This window comes from Chenopodium album, chromosome 21, assembly GCF_948465745.1.
Source record: "Chenopodium album chromosome 21, dcCheAlbu1.1, whole genome shotgun sequence".
Lineage (NCBI taxonomy): Eukaryota > Viridiplantae > Streptophyta > Magnoliopsida > Caryophyllales > Amaranthaceae > Chenopodium > Chenopodium album.
This window is the reverse complement of record NC_137854.1, coordinates 40,978,536-40,995,616: the sequence shown is the minus strand read 5'-3', so window position 1 is coordinate 40,995,616 and position 17,081 is coordinate 40,978,536. Positions and strand designations below refer to the sequence as shown.

Below are 17,081 nucleotides of genomic sequence, written 5' to 3'. Positions count from 1 at the left end.
GAAATTCAAATTACACATCATGTGTATTCCCGACTTAATTTGGCTATAAATAAAGTTAAAATACATCCCTTTTTTTAAAAAAATAATTATCTAGATATTTAAAAAAATAAATCTTTTCATTACATGTAATGTTGCTTGACTTGCAACCCATCCAAAAAATGGATTAGGTACGAAATATTCAACATTTTGACCCGTTTTATTTAATCTGAAAATTAATCCAAAAACTTTTCTTTTAAAAAAAAAAAAAAAAAAAAAAAAAAAAAAAAAAAAAAAAAACTGAAAATTCTCTTATAGACGGTTGTTTCTTGACGTTGTTAATGGATGATTAAATACAAATTCCCTCTCCTTCTCTCTCTCGTGAATTCTCTTTCTCTCTCTACTTTCTCTCTCATGGTTTCTGCGCTTATCATTCCAATCTCACATTCCACTTCCTCGATCTTCATCACCATTTTCTAGGGTTTCAATTTCAATTTCCGACGCCATTGAAGACCACAACCTAAAGCTTCGCTTCAATTCAAATTCAATTTCAAATTCAAATTCATCCTCATTTCATCGATTCTGAACCTGTAATTTGCCGACATTGTGCTCGTTTTCCGTCGAAATTTAACGGTGTTTTTATTTGTCCGATGAATCGGCGGCGATGAGGTGGAAGAGGAGAGAGAAATGGAGGTTAGATCGGACGGTTTACAGGCGGTGAGGTATGATAAGGTTCCGGTGGGACCAATGTTTGAGAGAACTAGGTTAAAAGTTTGGTTTATTAGGGTTTGTTCCAGCATTTTGTTGTGGACTATTTTGGTGCAGCTTGTTGCCTTTGGTGAACTATGGAATCCTCATTTCTTCGCTGGTTTCTCCCATAGATTATCGCATGTTTCTTCATTTTCGCCTAATGTTCCTCCTCCACCTCCTCTCTTGCCTCTAAGTGAGTTCAATCTTCTTTTTCGAACTTTTTTTTTTTTAATCTGTTATGAATTCTACAATATTTGTTAAATTGGATGGTTTAGTTGGTGTTATTATGCTTGAAATCTGTATATGTTGATTAGTTTCCGGACAAATGGGCGCGATGCTAGTTATTTTTATTGTCGAAACTTGAAAATGATTGTGGATGGTATTGTATTGTTTGAACTGTGGAGCATCCTGGATGTGTGGTTTATGGATTAGGTAGGAATTTGAGTTTGCATTGCAACTTTACCTGCTGAGGAATTGGAGACTGATGCCTCGGGTTTGGGAAGTTGGGGAGGGGGTTGTGCAGAGTGCGCGGAGTCATCAGAATTGAACATATTTGTTTGGTTGAAGGTAGTTTAATCATTAATGTGATGGATGAAGACAACAACAAAGCCTTAGTCCCAAAATGATATGGGGAAAGGGGAATGTGATGGATGAAGAGAAATGGAAAAATTTACTTCACACACTGGCTGTGATTAATGTTAATAGAACACCATGGCTTTGATACCGGGGTTACTATAACATAGGCACTTTAAGAAATTTCCTGAGTGGGTTCATTGGAGTATCCTTGGGCCTCAGAAGTTAGTAGGTTCTAATCATTATTTCTTACAGTGTGTGTTATTACCGCTATGTACTAATAGTATAGAGTCGAAATGTGTAATTCTCCTTGCTTTAGGATTCTCGGATTGATCAATATTTGAAGTGTTACAGAGTTCCTAATAAGGATACAACGCATAATGGAATGGATAATATTTACAAGATATGATCAAATCTAGAACGATGGTTACATATTCTTTATGATTTTATGATTTCACAACTAGCTTCAACAAAATTAGGTGGCAAGCTAGATTATCTATATCCTCTTTAAGTTTCGTTTGGATTCTCCTTTTATCCTCAAAAGCATCGTCTAAGTTTTCTATATTTAGAGTTGTATTCATAGTTCTTCATTAAGGGAAGACGTGGGTAATGTACTTTTCTCTAGTTGAGATAAGTATATATATAGAAATACTACCTCCGTTACAAGTAATGTGCAACGATTTGACATAAAGCATAGAGGGAAAATGTCTAATCGTTGCACATAACCTGTAACGGAAGTAGTAGTAACAAAAGGTCATTTGCTGAACCTTTTTGCATTGATATCTGAGATCATTGCTTTAATTAGGGAATAATTTTGCCAAAATTTGTAACACAAGACCAAGAATTGAAACATTAGTATCACTGCCACGTGTACAAGTTTTGTTTGTGGATGGCAGTGGTATTTGGCGTGACTTGTTTGTCCTACAAGTTAGTTTAAATCCTTTTTCTAAGACAATTTTCATTTAAGCAGATATGGATTTTTTATTTTTTATTTTTTAGAGGTGCAATTCTGTTTATCTCTTTGCTTCAGTGGATTAAAAAAAAAAAATCTGTCTTAAAAATGTTGTAGCATTGAGTTCGTTATATGCTTGTATCGAATTTGTAATGCATTGCATTCTATTATTGAATCTTGTGTCAACCTCATGATTTGTATTGATTTGCACTCTGGCATAAAATTTTATCTTGCTTTTGAAACTTATCAAAATTTTCCTTACTTTATGACTCATGGGCCTGCTTTGTAAGTTTTTTCTTTGATTGGTAGAGTCTCTTTTCTCATGTAGAATATAAAGATGTTGAAAGGGTTCAATTGCTGATCAATTTTGTATTTACTGATTGCAGGAAACTACACAAGTAATGGTTATCTAAGAGTAACATGTAATGGAGGTTTGAATCAAATGCGTGCTGCGGTTTGTGTTCATGTTCTAAGTTTTTTGTTAGCTTACTCATCTTCACATCATAGGTTGTCATCTACTTATCTTAGGTTTCTTGTATTTCAGATATGTGACATGGTCACAGTTGCTCGTTTCTTAAATCTCACTTTGGTTGTCCCAGAGCTTGATAAGACATCCTTCTGGGCAGATACAAGGTATAACTTGTTCGGTGGGGTAAAGTATTTCTCTTTGAGGCAATTTTGTATACTCCTAATCCCTTTAAATCTTATTGCAGTGATTTTGAGGACATCTTTGATGTGAAACATTTCATTGATTCCCTAAGGGATGAGGTTCGGATAATTAGGAGGTTACCCAAGAGATATAATAGGAAGCATGGTTTCCGGCCACTGGTTATGCAACCAATTAGCTGGTCCAGTGATAAATATTATTTCCAACAGGTTTGTTCCTTCACTTTAAAGAACATTTCAAGGATGATTTGTGGATAAGATAGGAGATGGGATTGTCATGTTATTATATTGTAATATAAAGTGATTTCTGTAGCAATGTGTGTCTTGATAGATCGTTTAGTTGTCATGGACTTTGAGTTCTTCATTATGCAAATTTATGTTTTCACAAATCTGTTGAGCATGATGAAATGTTAATTGCTGGTTATATGTAATTTTAAATTTTATTCTTTGTGCTGGGCATTTTGATGATTTGGCTCAAGTGTTCTAGCTTTGTAGATTCCTTAAATTAGTGCCTTAATGCTTGAGGGACTTGGAATCGTTAGTAATATTCTCAACTCAATTGGATGTATCTCTATGACTTGGATTGTTATTTGGCAGTTTGAAATGCCAGTAAGAGGAAATCGAAGGGTGTCCTATTTTTGCTTGCCTTGAAAGTGATACTTTATCTGTCATTATGTTGGTTGAAGCTTGTTAATCTGCTTATTTGACCATGTCTTTCTTCTGATGGCCTTAATGGTGACTTCGTAGTTCATACAAACTGTCCATGCTAGTGGGCTGTTTTGTGGGTTGAATGGTTGATGAAAATGGATGCTTTTTGCTGAAGAAAAAATTAGTTAGAGTTTTTTGTTGTTTTTTTTCCAACATCTCTTTCTTTTGACACATTTCTCCTCACCCGATGGCATTATGCAGGTTCTGCCTCTTTTTGAGAAGTATAAAGTGATACATTTTAACAAAACGGATGCACGTTTAGCGAACAATGGACTTCCCCTTGAATTTCAGAGACTCAGGTGCCGTGTTAATTTTAAGGCTCTAAAATTCACTCCTGAGATTGAGGCGCTGGGATACAAGTTGATCCATCTACTTCAAGCAAAGGGGCCTTTTGTTGCTTTGCATCTGAGATATGAGATGGACATGCTGGCTTTCTCTGGTTGTAACCATGGCTGCACTGAGAAGGAAGCTGAGGAACTTAAGCAGATGAGGTTGGTTTGCTGACATTCTAATAAAATTTTCCTGCAAAGAATGTTTGCCTTTTATTAAATGGTATGATGTGTGTGAAAGACTTGTTTTAATTGTGGTAAATAGAATAAGATTTTGGTTTAGCCATCCCTGAGTTATTGAGCTATCTTATTGGTTGCCAACAATTGTCTTTACTTGAATATTGAATCTGGTGTGCTCTTTTAAGTTTGAAGTTGCCAATTGGGTTTAAGATTTTTTATCGATAGTATTCAATTACAAGCTTGCATTCGGCTTTAGCTGTGTTAAAAAAGCCTTACTTTTGTGAATAACAGCTTATAGCCACCTTGCCCTGACCATACCCATGCATAGCCATGGGTTTTATATAATATGTTAATTATATAGTGTATTGATTGTCATTGTAGTCATTACACTCTAATCAAGAAAACCTTACTTTCTCTTTCTACATTATATAAGATTAGACTGCACCTACTTTTTATTTATTTATTTATTTATTTTCTGTTAATCGATATAACTTCATTACACTCTAAACACTTGTGCTCAAGAGAAATGAGAGATGTGTTTGGAGTTTTAAAGAATTATTTTTAAATAACAAAATTAAATTAATGTGTTCAAAATTAGGTTAAAATTTACCAAAATTTAGACTTTAAAAATGGGTGTGTAAGGTGGATCTTGGGTGGATAAGGTGGGTATTTGGTGGGTTTGAGTGCCAAGTGGGTGGTGGAGCAGGGATGGTTTTGAATTTTGTACCTACCTTAGGTGATGGAACTGGGATGAAGATAAAAAATTTAAGCAAGGATGGGGGTGGGGGTAAACATCATTTGCATCCACGCTGCCCATTGACATCCCTACTAACTCGCATTCTAATCAACTTCTCCATTTTTTATTGTTTTAATTAAATAGTTAACTCGCCATCCATACCTCCCCTCCCTTTTACTCCCTTTTCTTCCTCTTTGGCAACTGACCTACAGCCCCCATTTCTGTTTGAGGTCAGGCTCCCCTCCACCCAATTCAAGAAGGATATTCTTCTACTTCTTGGTGTCACAAAGTGCCCATAGGATCTAGAGGTAGAGGCTGGTAAGGGCACTTAAACCTATCAAACTTCAAGAAGTCAAGAATCCAAGATTCTCATCATAAATGCTGATGATTTCTGTGGAGGGTTGTAAACCATTGGGCCCTGGTGTTGGTTTGAGTCTTGTCAATGGTTCAGCTGCCAATGAGACGATTAGATGAAGGATGGATTTTGTTGAGAGATTTCACCATTGATGGAAATGGTGTGAGAATGAGTGTAGGATTGATACCCTCCAGTTTCAGTGCCATTGGTTGTTGTGCTGGGGAAGGGGAGAGGTATAGTGGGAGAGGGGCCAGAGGGGAGAATAGAGTAAAAATATTGGGCCAAATTTGAAATTTATATGGGCAAAATCTCCGGACTTGGGATTTAACTTGTCGAAATATCCTAATTTTTTCTCTTATTTTCTTTAGGCATGTTGTGTGTCATTCACCTTTAATATAGAGTCCATATATTGTATGAAAGGTTGATATGTCAATTGTTCTATTATTTTCTTATGCCTGATATGAGGAGAGAGAGGGGCCAGAGGGAAGGGAATGGGGAGAATAGAGTAAAAACATTGCGGCCAAATTTGAAGTTTATATAGGCAAAATCTTTGGACTTGGGATTTGACTAGTCAAAATATCCTAATTCTCTCTCTCTCTCTCTCTCTCTCTCTCTTTTCGTCATTCACCTTAAATATAGAGGTTAATTATTGTATGAAAGCTTGATATGTGAATTGTTCAGTTATTTTCTTGTGCCTGACATGAGGACATCTTGTCATTCTTGTATGCTCTCTCCCCTTCAATGGAATCTTTTGCTTTAGTGCAGAAAATAATTTAATCCTGCTTTGAAAGTTATGTAGTCATTCTTGTGCACCTGTTATATTTTCTGAATTCTCTGATGTGATCTGGTATTTCTGTATGAAGAAATTTATTTAGCTACGGTTGAAATATGCATTTTATTTAGGTATGCATACCCATGGTGGAGGGATAAGGAGATCAATTCTGAAGAGAAGAGGGCTCAAGGTTTATGTCCTCTTACGCCAGAGGAGACTGCTTTAATACTTCAGTCGATGGGTTTTGATAAGACTACCCAGATTTATATTGCTTCTGGAGAAATTTATGGAAGTGAAAGAAGACTTGCAGCTTTACGGGCTGCATTTCCTAACACGGTTAGTGACAAAAAATAATTGTCGAACACTGCTAAATTTTGCAATCTGCTACCTTGTCTGATTTGGCAGACAGCTGCTTTTATATTGTGATTTTTTTGGCTATATTTGTTTGATGTGATATATAATTTTCTCCTTTGTTTTCAAAATATTTTGAGAGATATATTTTGGTGATCGTTTGTTGGGTCCTTTGTTTGTCGGGTCCTCTATTTTTGGGGTGGGGGTCGAAGTGCTTAATAGGGTGCAATGCAATATGTTTAACTTTTTGTGTCCGGTTGACAGGGCTTTTGGACTGAGTAGATTACATAGCTTTACGACTATGGGACCATTCTGATACAACTTATGGATCTTTGATTTGAATTTTTTTTTTCCAAAAATTATTGTAATGTGTATGGCTCTTTAATTTTTTTCCATAAATTATTGTAATGTGTATGGCTCATTGGCTTGGAAAGAGATGTATTAGGTGTGTATAGGCTTATAGCTTATCTAAATAAGATAGTGTCAATCTGTGCAATGTGTGCTGATCTGTTGTTTGCGTTCCAGTCTGACGTATATCTCTGGTTTCACAACTGCACTTGGCTTTGCTCACTACATTCATGCTCTCCATCATGATTTACATTCTGTAACTTAATGCCTGCCCTTTTAGCTCTTAAATCTACTCTCTTAGCCACTGTGAGTGTTACTATAGCTGATGTTGGTTGCAACACCAAGAAATGCCAAGGATTTCAACATTGTCCTTGGTTCTGCTTGGGCACGAAGATGAAGTTGAGATTTGTTGAATATATTTGAATATATAAGGGTTTAGTATTACTGCTATCTGCAAAATTGCTTTACTTGCTAGGCATGACCTGAATGTTTGAAATCAATGTGTTTCAGTACTTGACTCATCCAATGAGTTTGTGCTCAATATTCACCTACACTATTTGATTGCAGATTAAGAAGGATATGCTGCTTGATCCAGATGATTTAAGGCAATTCCGGAATCATTCTTCTCAAATGGCAGCCTTAGATTTTATGGTTTCAGTTGCTAGTAATACATTTGTTCCAACGTATGATGGAAACATGGCAAGGCTAGTTGAAGGTCATCGCAGGTATCTATCATACTTCTCTTGGGGATTGAACTTGCTTAAAAATAAAATTAATATTGAATTAAGCTATATGAACAAAGTGGTAGTTTCTCCTATTCACTTTTTAAAGTAATGGAGGAGTTCATCACACTAACTACTTAAATAATGATTCTGACTATTAATAATCAATTTATTTCAGGTATCTTGGTTTCAAGAAAACCATATTATTGTATCGGAAGAGGCTTGTTGGTTTAATCGATTTACGTCAGAATGGAACTTTATCATGGGACAGTTTTGTTGTTGCTGTTAACGAGGCACATGTAAACAGATCAGGACAACCTGTATTGAGGAATGTTATTCCTGATAGACCAAAAGAGGAGGATTATTTTTATGCTAATCCGCAGGAGTGCCTGTGCAAAGATTTACATTGCAATGACGTAATAGCAGCCAGTAACACAAGTGTTTTACATCGAGGTTTCAATTGACAAGTTTGATACTTAGAGCTAATTTGTCTATAATCAGGTTATCACGGGTAAGTCCTTGAAAGCCTTTGGTCTGCTTATCCTGAAAGGTTTGTGCGGCCATGAATTCGGATGCAAAGATGTCTTGTGAATAGTCAAGGGAAGTGGAAGGTGAACATGAATTATCGTTCGTACCTGCAGTCTGCTTGAAGCTGATTTAATCTCTTACCAAAACCAGAGTATAAATGATGCTTTGCACTCAAGGTTGAGTATAGTCTCTTAGCAAATTTTAATATTAGGAGGTTGCCTCGATAGGTTACTATAGTTTAATCGGTTGACTTGGTACATTTCTGCCATGAGTTTAGGAGAGATTGTTTATGATGAAGAGTGATAAGTGGGTATAAACTGATATCATTCTGCAAAAGCAGCAGTTTGGTTCTCATTTCTGCCTTTTTTTTTTACCATAGCTTTCAGCAGAGCATTAGAATTTTCGACTTCTATTTTCTTTTCTCCCTAACTTGTAAAGTGTAATTCATTTTTCACCTGAATCAAACTCCATAAAAGTTAATATAAGTTATGAAATGTAAGTTTCTCCTTGACTCTGTAGTATAATACGAAGTATTTGATCATACTAGTGGCAACTTTTACCATGAATGAACATTGAAAATGATATTCAAAGGGGAGATTTAATTGTTACTCTCTGTGTTTATGTCAAAGACATGTTCAAGGTATTGACTACCCTAATCCTATTGACAGAATATCGTCAATTTTAATGAAGCTTAACGACATATGTTCATGATTCTTGATGTGCTCTATAAGAGCATAACTTCATAAGTTCACTAAGATTGACATGGGTAGATTGAAAGTTAAAGTTCAATTTACTGTGTTCACAAAGTGGTAAGTCAATTGCTTAATTTAGTGTGTTTAAGTATATTTTGTGTTATATGACCAGTAGCTAGAACTAAACATTATGGAAAAAAAAAAGGGGGGGGGGGGGGGGGGGGGGGGGGGGGAACATAAAATAACATAAAGAAGAGAGAAGGGTGGTACTATCTTGTAGTATTTTTTATTGCTGCTGCCAGTGGTGACAATTATACGGAGTAGCAAAATATCCAGCACTATAGTTTCCAAAATCACAGGAGAAATCCGAGAAAATGAATAAAAGCTGAATGATTTTAACAAGCTATTCGAGTTAACAGGACATAGTCTTGTGTGACTACAGCACCACACTGTCGAATATCTCTGTACTAAGTACTAACTGGAGTATGTTGGTTTAACCCTCAGATACATGTTTAATGTAGTGGATCGGCTTGCCTACACATTAAGTGAGAAGAGAAAATTTTAAGTGAAATTCCATGCACCATACACTGTAACTACATCCAATAGCTGATCTGCAAGATACACAACGGGAGATGCTACAGCATTCAATCTCTTCATATACAATTTCAGGCAAGTGATTTTCTCTAGTAGCCAGTATACAAACTGTGAATGTGTTATCATTGTCTGCATTACGTACAATCAACTAATATAACTAAACCTCTCCTATCCAAGGGAGTTTCTCTCCCTGTGCCCCGGCAAGACCTAGATCCTTAAGCCTCCTCTCTTGGTAGTATTCAAAGCCACCCAATTCCGTCTCTCTTTCTTTGAAAACCTCATCGATCTGTTGCAAAACCTTCTTTTCCCCCAATCTTATCGTTATACCAATCTCAAGCCTCATATCTAAATCCCCTTGTGCTAACAACTTCTCATCCTACACCAAGCATAAATTATTGTTATTGTGGCATAATTAAAGAGAGAAGTCAATTAAAGGGCCTCACTAAATCTGAAATAAAATTAATAGAAGGAAAAAGAGGATATAAAATCTAAATTTGATCCATAAAGGGAGACCAGGGACAAACTAACCTCTTCGATGGTGGTACTGTAACCAGAAAGAGCAGATGTACAAGCATTGCGAATCACTTGGCATATGAGCTCCTCATTAGAAGGGCTTACAGGAAGATCAAGATGACCCCATATAGAGTTCCTGAAAATAGACTCCAAGAGAAAAGCATCGTCTCCACCAAGTGCCAAAAGCCTCAGATATGGGAGCATAATAGCTGGAAGAGGCTGGCCTAATACAATATCAAAGTAGGCAGTTTCTCCCATGCCATTTGACTCAGCTATGTCTAGCTTGTCCCCAAAAAAAGGATCTGACTCAGGTATCTCCAGTGTTAAAGTGTATGCATTTCGTTCTGATCTTGATTCTGTGAACCCATAATCCAAGGCTAACTCAGCATTGCTCTTGTTCAAATCATATTGGATCAATACCTGCAGAAAAAAAATTGTTGGATCGTGATACAGCCATGGAATGTTTTTTTAAGTAGTAATGAATACAAGCACGGGGACACAAGCATTTTGAGTATTGAATGAATTTCAGAATTCATCATCCAACTTAGATTTTAAGCAACGTGGGGGTCATGGGCCATTAATATTATAATAGGCATTTGACATTAAAAATAAGCACATACTTCAAATTTAAATTAGAGAGCGAAAAATTACCTGTCCACCAGCCTTCACTGGGATGGGATTCCTAAGTGAAAATAGAAGTTCTCTAGAGAACAGACCAGCTCCCCTGACTTCCCAGGCATAATCTTGTGCTGTTATATCAGGACTGTGATTGATCTGTTGCACCCATTTCTACATGTCAGGTTTATAAAACTTCCCAACTAAAAGTTACTACAGACATCCTCAATGTTGTACTCCGTAATGATGCATATATCAGACATTTGTCATATCCAAGGGCCAAAGAATATTGATCATGCATTATAAATATCATAAAATAAATATTTGAAAATTTCATTACCAAATCATGTAATTTACGGAGAATAAAATAGAGAATTTACCAAATCAGCCATAGGGATTAGAACAAGACTTTGGCCCTCAAGGCGAGTGAATGCTCTTGATCTTAGCATTCCAAATGCCCAAAGAAAGTCATCTTGTGTTATATCAAAAGGGAATAATCGCTTGTTGGGAACTATTACTTCTTCATCCAATTTTGTAAACTCATTTGCTACTAACTCCTTCACACCCAATGTCGTGTTCAGCAACTGGCTACCTACAAGGATGTTACAGATGACATTATAGTAGGCAAATCAGAAATTGCCATCAAAAGAAACTCTTCAATATCCACATATATATTTGATATTTTGAACAGGATAAATAGGCGGTGTTTTGGCTCAACAACCAATTTCCAAATAAAACAAACCTCCATACTAAATGCAAAAGAGCATATATACTATTCAACACTCTTCATTCCAAAACAAGATATTAGTGTACCACTCTCAATTCTTGAACAGACTAATACAATATTGTGTATGACACTTAAATCAGTTTGAGATAGGTAAAGTCCCTCTTACTTCCTAACTTCAAGTGATAACAAGAAGCAATGAAAATGAAGTGCCAAGAAAGATGTGAAGCAGTTGGAGAAGCTTAGACTGATGAAACTTACCCAGTAGCCACAGAGACGGTCCAACAAATCATGGAACTATTATATCAACATGACATCAATACTAGAAAATCGATGGTTTGAATGGAAACATGGATAAAGGTTTCTATAAAGATGTGAAAAACAATGTCAATAACACAAAGTATATGAGTGAAACTCTGTTAAACACTATCTACGATTATGGTCAACACATGAATCAGAATAAAGCCTCTTAACAAGTGCAAATGAAATAATGCAAACATATGATACATCATCTCCCTATTGTGAGGGAAGCGTGTGAGCTGTGAGCATTGTTATAGGATCATGTGGGAGCTAGCATTTAATTCAGATTTTCTAACACCATAATTTCAACATGATTCAACAATAAAATAAAATCAAAATAAAAATTGATGATACCCCCTATACCAAAATCATTCTCGCCATAATAGCACAATCAAATTAGTAATGTGACAACTAATTCCGGACAGAGGACCCATCTTCCGGATAACATTTTCACCATGATAGCACAACCGATTAGTAATGTGACAACTAAATCCGAACAAGGTAATGCATAATTTCAAAGTAGCATAATCACAAACAACTCTTAAGTAGAAAATATGAACTAACCTTGAAGCTCAGAGAGTTCTTCTTCTGACCTGCTCTGCAAAACAACAACCAAAACTTCATTTAGCTTAAACCCATCTTAAACCCACCAATTAAACCACTAAAAATGCCAAAATCAAATAAATAAACCATTCAAATTAACCAAAAAAACATACCAATAAATTGTAGAATTAGTAGAATCAGGCAAAATATCAATGTAAGGCTTCCAAGCAGAAGAATCACCCAATTTTTTCTCTCTCATCAAAAACAAAGCAACAGAAACCCAAGGCTTAAGCCCATTACAAAGTGACCCAATTTCTGAAGCTGCAACTGTATCTGGGTTTATCCAAAACTTCTTGGGAACCTCCAAAACGACCTCGTTTCTGGCTATATCTTTTTGGGCAACTAGTCCTAATCCTTCTGGAACAATCCCTGGTTTTACAGGGCATTTTGCATTGATTATGCCTTTGTCGGAGAGCCAACCCCAGAATTTCTGAATCTCCGGTGGTGTTCCGGTTTCCGGTGGCCGGAAACATCTGATTGAGAGAGGATTTCTGAGAGTGGGAAAATGGGGTTTTGAGTTAAGGGTGGTTTTGAATGGGGTGAAGAAGGAAGAGTTTGATGAAGGAGTTAGAGTGAATAAAGTTGCCATATTAGTTCACTCACCTTGAGAATAGGAAGGAATTCGAAATCCTAATCCAAAGATTTGGTTTGTAGATGACTTGATGACTAGTGTCGCCACATGTTTATTCATTTTTTTTTTTTTTTTTTTTTTTGGTTGTTCTTCTTATGATTGACATGGTTTGACTTTTCGCATTGTAATTTTACTTTAAATTTATTAAATAAATATTACTCCCTACGTCCCTTTATTACATGCCTGTATTTCTTTTTAGGGTGACTAAAATTAAGTGCCTATTTCTATTTATAGGTTGTACTTTTTGCCAATATTATTCTTGTTTTGATGATTTGTCATCATTTTTCTTTTTCATTTTTGTATTTTACATCAATTCTCAATACTTTCTCTCTCCTAATTCTCAACAACTTTTTTCTTTCTCTCTATCTCCCTCTAATCCCACATGCATACTTGTACTCCCAATTTTTAGTTTTAAGGAATCTTTAGCTTTCTTAATTCCCGTGCAAAATGAAAAATAGACATATAATAAAGGGACGGAGGGAGTATTTCTTTTGGAATAAGAGACACATTAAACTAAGGTATATCTTGATATGGGCGTAAATAAGCTAATGCGTTCACGAATTACTTATAAATAAACTCCGCTCATATATAACTTTTGACTCAAAAAATAATGATATAAGTGATATAACTGGTTTAAGTTCATTTACATTTGCTCAAGCCTAATTACAACATGATGAACTCTTAAGGGGTCAAACTCGAACAACACTTATAAGATCATTCAAGCTCAAGATGTCTCATTCTTATCAAGTTTAGCAACTAAGACTTAGCTACAATATCAATTTAGTCAAGTGAGATTTTGTTAGATTCATTTCAATTTGTACTTTTCAAATATGTAAGTTTCATAAGATTTATTCATGCGTAATCCAATATATCCAATATATTTAACAATAATAAAATGAAATTTAAGAGTTACAAATTTACAATGTACTAGGTGACACTATCTTCCCTACACTCACTGGCTTTCTAATGCTTTGTTACGTCGTATTTGTAACCAACTCCATAGTTAATCATCTGGCAATTTAGCAAACCGGAAAGGAATTGTGCAGTTGTTGCATGCATAATCGCGGGGAAGGCTGTAAGATCGAACTCAGCACTTGATTTGATTGCATGCATAATAGGCACCATGGCATTGATCTCCAGCAGTGGCTGTTTATTGTATTTGGCTGGAGAGATTGTACGTAACAGAGGATCCCTCACGCGTATTTGGAAAATATGATTTGAGTTGAATGCAGACATCATAAGATGAGAACTTTGTCACTGGTGTATTCTTCTTTGAAAACGAAGTGTTTGCCTTTGAATGACTCAACCTTTTGGCCCTTTTCCCCTTCCTAATTTCCTAAACAGTCTCTTATCCATCTTTTGTACTTTTGAGCAAGATAGGTAATGTAATCTTAAGAAAAAGAATTAAAGTGTGATGTACTGAGGTGATTTGAGAGTTAAGGTTAGGTCACACCCTCCCTTGTACAACATTCTTCGGTAACCAGTTAAACACAGAGAAAATTATAATCACAATACAAGTTGAAGGTTGAATATGACATAAGAAGAGAGCTGCAACTCGATCCTTGAGTCATCATCAAATCAAGTTTTATGATTAATTTCTAGTAACCTCGATAAAAATTAAAAAAATAAGAAAGCCAATCCATAAGTCACACACCTGCTGATGTACAATGACTACAATAGCAGCTTAATCAGCTTGAGGAACAGAGAACACTACATCAAGAAGATGTCACTATGTAGAAGCTTTAGTTGGAAGATAAAAGCTAACTAGTCATTTATAGATGGATAAAATCATCTAATTAGCAATATGAGTAGGCATTAGTTGCAAGTTAAATTCATCTTATAAGTGAATAATAAAAAGTCATAAGGCTATCCAATAATCTGATGATCAATCAAAATTCACATTCACCTTGAAGAACATAAAATAACATGTCAGAATGACTTGGGAGAAAATAAGCTTTAACCGCAAGCTAACTAATGCTATATAACTACCATAATGCCATAATTTATCCGGGAATAACAGCAGAAAGTATATTTATGAAACTATGTTCCTCTGAAGGACAGGACAAGAAGAGCTAGGCCTCATGTTGGTTCATGTAGCCGGCCCCACTTATGGGATTAAAGCGTTCAAGCAACCAAGAAGAGCTAGGCCAGTATTCACCATTTCACTCCAACTTTAACCAGTTTTCTGTTAATCTGTTATTCAACAGTGATTTGGTATCAGAGTATGTCACTCCCACTATCTCAAAGGAAAGTCTAATCTTCTTTCAGGATGGAACTGGAGTATGTTTGGTTGTCTATGGGGAAGAATGCCTCTGACCCCATGCTCTTACCCCTTCATATCCTCTATTGAAGGTTATTAGTCTTTATTACCTTAAAGGATCTAGCGTACTAAACCTTCACCATTAATTGATAAACTTTATGGTTAGCATCCTGGTGGCATAATGTAAACAAAGCACGACTAGAGAGTGCTATGCCCTCCAGTCCTCCACCCATATCATGGGTTATCAATGAACTCGTCTATATCTATCAATCAAGAATCACTTGTAACCTCAGGAAGCATCTGACGCTACATATATCCTTGGGCAGGGAGACAGACACTGCCAGTCTCTCCTGTTATATCATTGACGCCACTTCTATAATAAAATGCCTTTCTGAGAAAGTAAATCCTCGCCCACCATTGACTGACTACCATTCCAAGAATTAGAAAGGCAGGAAATAGTGATGACTAATAAACAAATACAACTTCCTATAATCATCAAGGAATCCCAATGGGGTGTATGGGGAAGCAAAAGGCCCAGAACTAGCTTCATACACAGATACACACACACAACATAACATTGAGGTAATCAAGTATTGACCCTTGCTACAATGACCATAAAGCAATGTTACATAAGTGAAGTGAATACAGTTGAAGCCATGTAAAACCTTGTCTCAAAATGTCAAGCTAAACAAGCAGCTCATAGAAATTGTAGTTAGAGGGTGAATGCCTGATTGATAATAATGATACTTTCAACAGACCAACATATGATTAATTTACCAAGGCATGTCTAAGTCACCTAGAGGCACACAGGGTAGTTCACTTTATAGCTCTTATTGAGGCCCCTAAAATATATGGTAAAGGTTCGGCCTTTCTTCATAAAGGCAAGATACATAGGCACCGAAAGAGTAGGATTTATGTAGCCTAATCGTAAAGAGCAAATAAGTCATAATAATCGAACATGATCGATCATAAGTATACATATACCATTCATAATTCGCCATCCAAAGGTTCAATTTTGCAACAACTTGATCAAAAAGCAGCAAATAATCAAGTAAGCAAAACATATTGCATCAAAACACATAATTTCCACTAATCCAAATAAAAAGAGGCAGGCAATCCGCCATATACATCAATTTTTTTGTAGTAATTTCATGAATAATCACTGTCCACAAAAACTGGACATCAAAATGTATTCTTCTTCACATGTCAAAATTATTAATTTAGCACCAAATCAAACTCTACTAAGTAGAAATATTTGATGCCACGTGATTGTATAACGCTCAATTGTCTTAAATTTTAACTTAATTTACCTCTATAACAGAAATTGCTTTCCTCCATTGTCAATTAGAAACAAAATTCCCAATTTTGGCTACCAAAAAATTAGCAAAACCTCTAACACTAATTCTCCTTCTGAACCTCAATCTCTGCTTTCTCCTCGACCGCCTTCGAATCGGAACCTTGCTCGTCGCTCTTCGCCGCCGCCTCACGGTCCATTTCTTGCTTAACCTCCTCCTCAGCCGCTTTCTCCGCCCTCAAAATAGGCTCATAATAATCCGAATGAGCTATCATACACTTCTTCAAATTCCCAGTAACTTCAAAGCATTTCTCAACAATATCTTCCTGATTCTTCTCCGAATCTTCTACACACTTCTCCCAAGCTACAAACTCATCCTTACAACCTCCCCCTTTCATGAACAAGCAAAACCCACACTCCCCTTCTTCTTCATCTTCTTCTTCTCCGCTATTTTCTCTCTCCTTATCATCTGGATTGCTGGGTTGATCAGAGATTTCTGGCGTTTGATCTTCAAGGATTTTGGGATCTGGGTTTTGACTTTCGGGAGATTTGGGATCTGGGTTTTGCGGAATTGAGGGAGATGATGACATGTTTGGAGGAGCGGGAGAAATGGGTGTAGTGGGGCTAGGGTTTTGAGAAGAAGAGAAAGCTGCTCCCATGGCTGAATTTGGGGGTTTTATAGTAAAGAAAAACCCTCGCTAAACCCAGAACAAGAGGGAAATTGTTGGATGTGCGACTTTTCATTTTTCTGGGTATTGAATTTAATTATTTAAAGATCCCACAAAACAAATTAATGTCTTGTGGAAAAAGTTCCACGAGAAATACAAGTAGAAAAATTGTTTTTTTTTTTTTTAATTTTTTTTTTTTAACACTATCTATAAAGGATTTTGCCAACAGACTTATTTACAA

The 17,081-nt window shown here is 36.1% G+C and overlaps 3 protein-coding genes across 3 annotated transcripts; 1 reads left to right on the top strand and 2 right to left on the bottom strand.

Moving 5' to 3' along the window:
- Window positions 1-307: 307 nt before the first annotated feature.
- LOC145601017 (rhamnogalacturonan I rhamnosyltransferase 1-like) lies at window positions 308-8,457 on the top strand. The gene is made up of 8 exons (XM_081656919.1): window positions 308-919; window positions 2,638-2,705; window positions 2,796-2,884; window positions 2,965-3,127; window positions 3,827-4,116; window positions 6,129-6,333; window positions 7,264-7,421; window positions 7,597-8,457. Exons 1-8 carry the CDS (start codon window positions 664-666, stop codon window positions 7,880-7,882), a joined length of 1,515 nt encoding a protein of 504 aa, XP_081513045.1. The 5' UTR covers window positions 308-663; the 3' UTR covers window positions 7,883-8,457.
- A 556-nt stretch (window positions 8,458-9,013) lies between these two features.
- On the bottom strand, window positions 9,014-12,651 carry LOC145601305 (fructose-bisphosphate aldolase-lysine N-methyltransferase, chloroplastic-like). The gene is made up of 6 exons (XM_081657304.1): window positions 12,101-12,651; window positions 11,949-11,977; window positions 10,741-10,952; window positions 10,397-10,519; window positions 9,761-10,165; window positions 9,014-9,608 (listed from the first exon to the last, which is right to left on the bottom strand). The coding sequence occupies exons 1-6, from the start codon at window positions 12,574-12,576 to the stop codon at window positions 9,390-9,392; spliced, it is 1,464 nt and encodes a 487-aa protein (XP_081513430.1). The 5' UTR covers window positions 12,577-12,651; the 3' UTR covers window positions 9,014-9,389.
- A 3,290-nt stretch (window positions 12,652-15,941) lies between these two features.
- LOC145601885 (uncharacterized) lies at window positions 15,942-16,868 on the bottom strand. Its single transcript, XM_081657967.1, has one exon. The coding sequence runs from the start codon at window positions 16,829-16,831 to the stop codon at window positions 16,277-16,279; it is 555 nt and encodes a 184-aa protein (XP_081514093.1). The 5' UTR covers window positions 16,832-16,868; the 3' UTR covers window positions 15,942-16,276.
- Between the last annotated feature and the right edge of the window lie 213 nt (window positions 16,869-17,081).